We start from the raw sequence: 9832 nt of genomic DNA, 5'->3' as shown, positions 1-9832 counted from the left end.
TCTCCCCTGAGGCCGAGAACCTCATACCCAGGGCACTTGAACTAGACCGCTAAGAAGCCAGCGACGGGGCCGGGAAGAGGGGCCTGGAGAAGGTACCCGCTCAACTTTTGCTCAGATTCATAGAAACAGAAACTCTGAGGATCGGAGGGGACCGCAGAGGACCACATTCTGTAAGCACTTTCCAGCCTTTTCTTAAATGCCTCCACGGACGGGGAACTCACTACGTCTAAAGGCCACCCTGACGGGCGTGCGGACCACATTAGAAAAGTCTGACTTCTGTCCAAGGTAAATTTACCTCCTTTGACCGCAGGTCTCAATAGCATCCAGGCCACTGGGATTTATTTTCCCAAGTGAACTTCGAAACACTCAAAACCTGTAATAAACCTGTATCTTCCTGTATCGCGGTTCAGAGCCGGTTTCCCATGGCGGGAACCTGAGGGGCTCATCCCAACCCTGTGTTGGGGGGGGGGCAGGAAAGTGGGGACACTTCATTCCCTCAGTAGGAGGTATTGATCAGGATTGCCCTGTGGTGTGGCGTCCATTAAAGGGGCTTGAGAATGTTCTAGAAGGGGGGGCGGGTTTGCAACTGCGGGGCAGGGGTGATTCTCAGCAGCTCGCGTGTGCCATCGTGGACTCCATTAATCCCAAAGAAGATTGGGAGATGAAGGCGAGGGGAGCTGGTCAAGTGTAAAGCCATGAGGTGCCGGGACGGGAGGTCCCCGGGGCACAGCGCTGCTGGGGGTGCTGAGCTTCCGGGCCACGTGCCCAGGGCCGCAGGGGGTGTTCTAGGAGAAAAGGCACAAGAACGAGTCCAGATCCGGCCAAGGAGCTGGCGGGCATCCGTGGCTCTGGGGTGGGCCAGGTGACAAACAAGAGAAGGGTCTTGAACCAGGACTTTGTGCAGTGATGGTGGCGGTGAGGGCGAGGAGGGGGTCTCTGAAGCCGTCGAGGGCACACGGGCCACGCCCTGGGCCGTCTTCCCCTTCTCGGCCGCGAGCTCGTGAGTGTGGAGGGCTGAGAACCAGGTCCTTTTCCGGAACATACCACGTTGTTTGAAAACAAAACGAAACAAAAACGTTTTCAAGCAGCTCAAAAGGATGCTGGGTTTCAGAGATGGATGGCGGGGACTGGCCCCCTGCAAAGACAGGGGCGTCAGGACAAGGCGGGGGGGAGGTCCAGGACCAGAGGGCGTCTGACAGAGGTTTCTTGCCATCTGGAATCTTCTGTCTTGTCCTTCTCTGTAGTCTTGTCACCTCAGGACATGCTAGAGAGGGATAAACACAGGCCAGGCTGTTATTACTGTTTTTAAAGAACTCGGGCAGCAGTGGGGGGGTGGGGGGCGGCGCCTGGGTGGCTCAGTCGGTTAAGCAACCGACTCCGGCTCAGGTCATGATCTCGCGGTCCGTGGGTTCGAGCCCCGCGTCGGGCTCTGTGCTGACGGCTCGGAGCCTGGAGCCTGCTTCCGATTCTGTGCCTCCCTCTCTCTCTCCCTGCCTTTCCTTCACTTGTGCTCTGTCTCTCAAAAACAAATAAGCGTTAAAACAGATACATAAATAAAAATAAAATACGTGATTATCCTTAAAAAATACAGAAAGAATGCGGGGAACGCGTGCGTGTGTGGACGGCACGATCCGACCCGGCTTTGGGGGGCCCTCGGCAGCAAGAGCGGGACCAGCCCATCAAGGTCTGCTGCCTGCCACCCACCTTCCAGGCGTGCTTCCAAAGGGGACCCCTCAATCGATGCCTCGGGAGAATGGGCCCCGGGCCGACGTCACCAGTCGGACCAGAGGGAGGCTTCAACCCAGCCACCCATCCGCTGTCCCTCCCTCCGCCCACCTATTCACCCACCTATCTGTCTGCGCGTCCACCCGGTAGCTTCCTACAATTTCTTCTTTGGGGTCTTTAATAATTTTAAACACTCCTAATTCACCACCCCTACCTGAGGATTCACAGGAGGGTCTAACTGTGCTTTTTCTCAAATCTGCTGGCTTTCGCTCGTGGTGCGGGACTTCCTTGTGCGTTCTGCGTCTGTGGGTGAAACTCACCCCCAGAAGGCACAGATTGAGACGATCTTGTCAGAAAGGCACCGAGAACTTGCCTCCATTCGGTGTGCCCGGGGCAGTACTGGTCTAAGACCATTTAGACTAAGAATTTTTTTTAATGTTTATTTATTTTGGAGAGAGGGAGAGAGACAGAGAGAGATACAGCGTGAGCCGGGGAGGGGCAGGGAGAGGGAGACACAGAATGTGAAGCAGGCTCCAGGCTCCGAACTGTCAGCACAGAGCCCGGTGCGGGGCTCGAACTCACAGACCTCGAGATCGTGACCTGAGTCGAAGTCGGGTGCTTACCGGAGCCCCAGCGCTCGGAGTGCCCCGTCTGGTAAGAGTGTCTTTGTTTGTTTGTTTCCCTGGGGACCGTGGGTCGTGTGCTAACAGCGGGATGTAGGGTGGGGGTATCGGCGGGACCTCGGGACGGCGGAGACCGAGCTCAGCCACGGGAGTGGTTAGCCAAGCGTAAGGGACCGCCCCCAGGAAATACCCCGGACGTGGGTGTAGCGTCCCTGGTTGGGGACAAGCCGGGCGAGCTAAGGGCTGCCTGGATAAGCCCCCCGAGGAGACCACACCGGGAGGCTCACCTCTGGCCTCTCCGGGCCCGGGCATCACATTCCTTATGCCCGTTCTCACCCGTACTCATCCCTCCACCATATTAAACCATGACTGTAAGCGAGACAGCTTTGCTGAATTCTGTGGGCACTTCTAGCAAACCCCCGAACCTGAGGGTGGTCTCCATGACCCCCAGCACACAGAGCGGCTTTTCCTGGCATCTGGAGCAGGCGGGGACCCTGAGACAGGCCGCGGGCAAACGCCGTGCCCGTGGCTGCGTTACAAAGCCCGGGCTTTGGGGGCCTGGCTCCGGTCAAGCCTGCCGTGTGGCTTAGCTCTGGGGCATCACGTCGGTGGCGCCCCCAGAGTTGCGCAGGGACGGGCAAGCCAAGCCTCTCTGACTCCCCAGGACGGTAGCCCTCGACCCCCAAACAGTAAATCGTGGGGCAAACGGTTCCCACGCGGCTGGGCTCCACTCGGGACACTGAGGCACAGGCACCGGGATGGCCCTGCTCCCCACCTACCTTGTTTCCTGATCTGTGGCTGGAGCAGGCCTGTGAAGAGAGAAGCCTTCGCGTTATTTGCCTATTTGGGGGGAACCTGGCATCTGGCCGCGAGCCCCGTGCGGCCGGCTGGGCCTCGCCTTGAGCTGGTACCAAGCGAGTGGGGGCCGCCCACGGGGACGTGCAGAAAGGTCACCAGCCAGAACCTCCACCGGAGAGCAGAACCCCTCTCGCGGCCGCATCAGCTACCCGTGGTCCCTGAGTCCTGGACGCTGGGGGGGGGGGGGGGATGGCCCCAGACGCAGCCGCTGCCCCCACGTGGCGCAAGGGCAGGAGACAGAGGCTACGCGAGGGTCAAATGCAGGGGGCAGGCTGGCTGGGCAGAGGGGAGGGGGGCAGGGGCGGGGGCAGAGCCCGCTGCATTTTCTACCCATCGGGGGCAAGGCGCCACAGGGCTTGGGGCAGTATGTGCTGGGCATCAGAAAAGTAAAGCGGGGGGTGTGACAGGAGGAACTGCTTATCGGGTGTGGGGTCCGTTCGGGGTGATGGAACGTTCTGGAACTAGAGAGTTCTGGAACTAGAGAGGGGTGCTGCACGGACAGCTCTGCCAGGGTCCAAAAGGCCACCGGAACGTGCACTTTAAAACTGTTTGTTGCGGGGGGGCGCCCGAGGGGCTCAGGCGGTTAAGTGTCTGACGTTTGATCTTGGGTCAGGGTCATGATCTCACGGCTGGTAGGATCGAGCCCCACGTCAGGCTCTGCGCTGACAGCACGGAGCCGGCTTGGGATTCTCTCTCTGCCCCTCCCCCCCACCAGATAAATAAATGACCTTAAAAAAAAAAGAGGGTGAAGAAGCCCCTGGAGAAGAGACGGGGCTGGGGCTGGCCATCCAGGGGGCTTGCCCGGCGGTGGGCGGGCATGTGCTGAGCCCCCGAGGCCGGGCACGGGCAGCCCAGCCCCAGAGAGGAGCGGACTTTCACATTTTATGGACAGTTGGTTAATTTGTTTATTTATCTGTAATGCTTTTATTTTTTATTTATTTTTTCAACGTTTATTTTTTTTGGGACAGAGAGAGACAGAGCATGAACGGGGGAGGGGCAGAGAGAGAGGGAGACACAGAATCGGAAACAGGCTCCAGGCTCTGAGCCATCAGCCCAGAGCCCGACGCGGGGCTCGAACTCACGGACCGCGAGATCGTGACCTGGCTGAAGTCGGACGCTTAACCGACTGCGCCACCCAGGCGCCCCAAGCTTTTATTTTTTTTAAGTAATCTTTGCTCCCGGGGTGGGGCTCGAATTCACAGCCCTGAGATCAAGGGTTCCACACTCAACCGACCGCCAGGCGCCCGACTATTGGTTTAAATATAATTCCGGCCTCTGCAGGTGTCCCGTGGTGACGGCCCGGGGTGGAGGGAAGAGGGGCCCCGGGACTGAGCATTCAGGATGGGGCCAGCGTCGTGCTGGCCATCCACACCTGCTCTCTGCTGTCCTCGTCACGAGAGTGTTGCGGTCACTCTTACCGGACGTGCGGGCTCGGCCGCCCTCGCCGTGGCCACCTGCACAGTTACCTGTCCTCCGCCAGCACCGCCTCCGGCTTGTCCTCAGACCTGGGCAGGACGAACTCGGGCTGCAGCCTGGCGCTGGGGACAGAGAGAGAGGACGTGAGTGATGAATCTGCCCACTGTGGCCTCGGAGGGTGGCGTGGGGGAGTCTCACTGCCCCAGGATGGGCCCCGAGGGCACAGAGATCAACCCAGAGGTTAATGACGGCGGAGACGACCATGGGGAAGGGGGCACGAGCGGGGACAGGACGGGGAGGAGGAAAGACCCCGAAAGTTCCTCTCAGCTGTCAGCCCGGAGGCACCGGTCCTCGCCCCTTGGACACGGTCCCCTGTGCCCTGATTCCGGCTTGCGGTGCTGGTCTCCGTGCCTCCACAGCTAAGACTGGGAGGCCAAAGAGAGGCCGAGGCAGAGACAGAGAAAGACAGGGAGAGACAGGGAGAGACATACACAGAGACAGAGACAGGGAGAGACAGGGAGAGATAGAGAGAGAAAGAGAGGGAGAGCGAGAGATGGAGAAGGGCAGGGGAAGAAAGGAAGGGGGAAAAGTGCAGACAGACAGACAGACAGACATCTCTACTTCCCACCCAGCAGCGGCTGCTGTCTCAAAAACAGAACTACGAGTCGGGGCGCCCGGGTGGCTCGGTCAACTGTCGGACTTGGGCTCCGGTCATGATCTCACGGTTCATGAGTCTGAGCCCCGCGTCGGGCTCTCTGCCGTCAGTCTGTGGGCACAGAGCCCGCTTCGGATCCTCTGCCCCCCTCTCTCTGCTCCTCCCCCACTCCCGAGCACACACGCCCGCAGGAGTGCTCCCTCCCTCCCTCCCCCCCCCTCTCTCTCTCAAAAATAAACAGTAAACAAAACCAGAGCTACAAGTGACGAGGACACGGGAGGGGGAGGGGGAGCCCTTGTCCTGCGGGGGGGGGGGAGGGGGGCGTGGGGTGGCCCACGTGCCCCGGGGACAGCGTGGCGGTTCCGCAAAACGTTCAAGGTAGCATCGCCACGTGCTCCCGGAACCCCACTTCGGGAACGCGGGGACTCAGCTGGGTGTTCGCGGCCCGTGTCCGCAGCGGCACGACTCCCAGCAGCCTCAGCAAACCCACGTCCCTCCGTGGATGAGGGACAAACACAACGTGGTCCGTCCACGCGTGGGAATATTACTCGGCCTCGGGAAGGAAGGACCCCTGCCACCTGCCACCACGCGAGCAGACGCGGGGGGCCACGCACGGGACGGGGCGTCCTGCCTGCCTTCGGCCTCCCTCCCTGGCGCCCGCGGCCCATCATCACTACGTGACGCCGCGTGGAGCCTCCACGGTGCTGCTCACTATGTGGCTCATCTGCCCACATCACCCGCCCTGCCCGGGACCCGCTTTCCTCACTCGGTGACGCGCCCCTCTCCTCTGCCATTTGGAGCCCCCCGGACCAGGACTCTTTTTCACCTGTCTCCCCGGAGGAGGCTGGCACGGGGCCTGGCAGTGATAGACGCTCTCGACCCCCCGAAGCCCCAACCCTCCCCCAGGCTTGCCGTGTGGCCTGGGGCAGGTGCCCGTGCCTCTCTGAGCCTCGGATTCCTGGGCTGCAAGATGCTGTCGGGAATCCTGGCCCTGCCCAGCTCCGGGGGGTGGGGGCGGAATATGAACGTATCCGGGGGACGGCATGAGGGCCTCATAACTGGGTGGGGCCGCGATCGCCCTGAGGTCCCGTGACGGCCACCCCTGGTGATGCCACCAACGAAAACCGAACCAGTAGGTTAGTGAAGGGGCATTTCTGGGGCTGTCGGGGCCGAGAACGGAACCTGTGCCCCCTCTGTCAGCGGATGACTTGATTTTACCGTGATTACTATGAGCCACTTTCCGCCCGGGGGGGCCCCTTGTCCTCATTCCTCAGAGTAACCCCCACGGTGGCTGTGAACTCTTTGCTCGCCTACCGTCCCTCCGTGACGGAGCAGATTCGAACCCCGGTCTGACTCGAAGCCCTCAACAAACGCGAGGGCGTCATCGGCCCCTGCTGGGCCAAAGCCACCTGTTACCCGCCCCCCCCCCCCCCAAGGTGGGCCCGGCCCAGCCCCCGCCCCGAGGCACTCTGTACACACCTCTCTCTCCTGGCCTTGAGCCTCTCCTCTTCGTACCTGGAAGACAGAACGTACAACTCCTCAGACGCCCGCCTCCCCCACAGGCGCGCTGCCTGGGGACCCCTTCCCTTCTGGGAACGGAGACACAATCTCCTTGTCACGTCCGAGTTCGCGCCAGCCTTGGGCGCAGAAAGGCAGCCGGGACTGACGGGCCGACGGTCTTTTTCACGTTTCTGGCAGTGACTCCGCTGGCCTCGTCCAGCATCTGGTGTAGACACGGCTCAGCCGACTAGTTTTCTGTGTCTGATCCAGCACCAGCAATTGAACGGGGTCATTGCAAAGCAACCCCCTCGCGGACGTGGCTCGGTCTACACGCCCCCCCCCCCCAGGGCGTAAATATTTTCGACTTCGTAGGCCGGTTTCCGCCACAGCTGCTCAATTCCGATGTGGCTCAAAGGCAGCCATGGCTGGGCGGGGCCGTGTGCCAATAAAACTTTATTTATACAACAAGCTGTGGGCCCCGGGGGGCCGGCCCTGCCCTGCGCTGAGATGCCCGGGGCCCACGTGTTCTCCGATCTCACGTGGGCTTGTTTCACCGCGTCTCCCCGGGTCTGCCGCGCCCACTCGCGTCGGGCGTCCGGTTCTCGGGCCCCCGAGAGGGGAGGCGCGGAGCCTGGGCGCGCTGGGGCCGGGGGAGGGGGCGCCCCGACAGCACAGGGACACTCACTGTAGCACGCACTCGGGGATCTGCACGTGTTCCATGGGGATGAGCTGTTCCAGGTCCTCCAAGCTGTTCACGTACTGGATCTTGTTGATGAATTTGACGCTGGTGGGACGAGGAGGGACACGTGTGAAGTCCAGGCCCGGGGCGCGCGAGGGCACAGAGACTCACAGCCCGTCCTTTCAGGAAGACCAGCCGCTCTCGGCCCGCGCCCGGAGCCAGGCTGTCTGCTGCCACGCGGGGCTCTGTCACCAGCGTGTGGCTTTGAACTCGCGGTTACTATTAATCTCAAAAATCTAACTGAAACCTAATTTAGCTAAAGTATAAAATAAGCTTTTTTCGAGGGCCCCCCGGGGCGGGCGGCTCGGTCGGTTGAGCGGGCGACTTCGGCTCAGGTCGCGATCCCACAGTCGGGGAGACCAGGCCCCGCGTCGGGCTCTGCGCCCACAGCCCGGAACCTGCTTCCGAGGCCCCGCCTGCCTCTCTCTCTGCCCCTCCCCCGCTCGCACTCCGTCTCTTCAAAAATAAAGCAGCATCGGAACAAGTTTTTAAAAGCTTTTTTTGAAAGTCGAGTCATTTTTCTAAATGACAAACAGAAGGCCGAGAGGATACGGCACAACAGCAAACGATAAAATAATCGAGTTAACGGTAAAAAAAAAAAAAAAAAAAAAAGGTAAGACGGAGTCAGGGGTCTACAAAAGCGTGTTGAGACGTTTCATATCTACGTCGAGAGGTCAGATTAAAACTCGGCTCAGGCTTTCCGGCGTCCGATGCAAAGGGAGACACATGAGGAATGAATGACACACAGCGTCCCTAATGGGAAAAATAAAGCAGCTGCTTGGCAGAAAGGCCGACGGTAAGTGATTAGGCATGACAGACGCTCCCCACGGGGCGTCACAAAGCGGCCATGTGTGGTGTTATGAGCAAATCTGACTGCTTTTATGCAGGGCAAGTCACATTTTGTAAAATATTTTTTATACATTTATTTTTGAGAAACAGAGTGAGACAAAGCGTGAGCTTCCTTCCTCCCTTCCCTCCTTCCTTCCCCTTCCCCCCTCCTTCCTTCCCTCCCCTCCCTCCCTCTTTCTCTCCCTCCCTCCTTCCCTCCCTCCCTCCTTCCTTCCTTCCCTCCCCTCCCTCCCTTTTTCTCTCCCTCCCTCCTTCCTTCCCTCTTTCTTTCCTTCCTTACTTCCCTCCCCTCCTTCCCTCCTTTCCTCCCCTCCTTCCTTCCCTCTTTCTTTCCTTCCTTCCTTCCCTCCCCTCCTTCCCTCCTTTCCTCCCCTCCTTCCCTCCCTCCTTCCTTCTTTCCTTTCTTCCCCTTCCTCCCTCCTTCCTTCCTTCCCTCCCCTCCCTCCCTCTCTCCCTCCCTCCTTCCCTCCCTCCCTCCTTCCTTCCTTTCCTCCCCTCCTTCCCTTCCTCCTTCCTTCTTTCCTTCCTTCCTTTCTTTTTTTAAGTGTATGTATTTAAGCAATCTATACTGCCAACCTGGGGCTCGAACCCAAGGACCCTGAGATCAAGAGCTGCGTGTTCTCCCGAACGAGCCCACCAGGCTCCCCCGAAGGATCTGGATTCGATTCAATGCTCTGAATCATGTCAAATTAAATATACATTCAGGGGGCGCCTGGGTGGCTCAGTCTCTTAAGCGTCTGACTCCTGATTTTGGCTCAGGTGGTGATCTCACCGTCATGAGACCGAGCCCCGAGTCGGGCTGGGCACAGAGACTGCTTAGGATTTTCTCTCTCTCTCTCTCGGGGCGCCTGGGTGGCTCAGTCCATTAAGGGTCCGACTCCTGGTTTCGGCTCAGGTCATGATCTCACAGTACATGGGTTCGAGCCCCACATCCGGCTCTGTGCTGACAGCATGGAGCCTGCTTGGGATCCTTTCTCTCCCCTCTGTCTGCCCTTCCCCCACTCACGCTACCTCTCTCTCTCTCTCAAAACAAACATTGAAAAAAAAATGTATATATGTACTTAAAAAGACGTGGTTTACGGTGCAGATCTTGGGCACGTCACATTGGCGTGACGTCTGGGGCGGCTCAAGTCGGAGACTAAGGTCAGCCCCCTGGCTACTCGGTGCCCATGTGGCCAAACCACAGTGAAACCCTACACAGCAAGGTGAGCCTCCCGGTTGGTGGACCTTCCTGTATGCTGTCACACATCTTCGCAGGGACAATTCAGGGCTTTTGCTGCCACCCCCGGGGAGGGGACAACTGCCCGCCTGGGACCTCCATATGCACCTCCGGGCTTCGCCAACTTTAACCCGCGTCCTTCCTCTGTAGGAAACCGCGACAGCTTTTCTGAGCTCCGGGAGTCCTTCCAGTGACTCGTCAAACCTGAGGGTGGTCTCGAGGACCCCCCAAGGCACACGTGGCTCGTG

General features: G+C 59.7%; 1 protein-coding gene across 2 annotated transcripts in view; it reads right to left on the bottom strand.

Moving 5' to 3' along the window:
- Window positions 1–286: 286 nt before the first annotated feature.
- The window catches only part of ATCAY (ATCAY kinesin light chain interacting caytaxin), a 29286-nt gene continuing 19740 nt past the window's right edge, over window positions 287–9832 (bottom strand). Inside the window, exons 9-13 of one of the 2 annotated variants that reach the window (XM_045491507.1) lie at window positions 7463–7561; window positions 6757–6792; window positions 4673–4744; window positions 3128–3157; window positions 287–1264 (exon numbers count right to left, since the gene is read on the bottom strand). In XM_045491507.1, coding sequence (XP_045347463.1) covers window positions 1255–1264; window positions 3128–3157; window positions 4673–4744; window positions 6757–6792; window positions 7463–7561 — 247 coding nt within the window. In that variant the 3' untranslated portion in view covers window positions 287–1254. Of the gene's footprint in view, window positions 1265–3127; window positions 3158–4672; window positions 4745–6756; window positions 6793–7462; window positions 7562–7997; window positions 8270–9832 lie in introns of those variants that run through there. The other variant, XM_045491508.1, reaches the window with a different exon arrangement.

The sequence above is a fragment of the Leopardus geoffroyi genome, chromosome A2 (genome assembly GCF_018350155.1).
Source record: "Leopardus geoffroyi isolate Oge1 chromosome A2, O.geoffroyi_Oge1_pat1.0, whole genome shotgun sequence".
NCBI classification, from domain to species: Eukaryota; Metazoa; Chordata; class Mammalia; order Carnivora; family Felidae; genus Leopardus; species Leopardus geoffroyi.
This window is presented reverse-complemented; position numbering and strand designations above follow the sequence as displayed.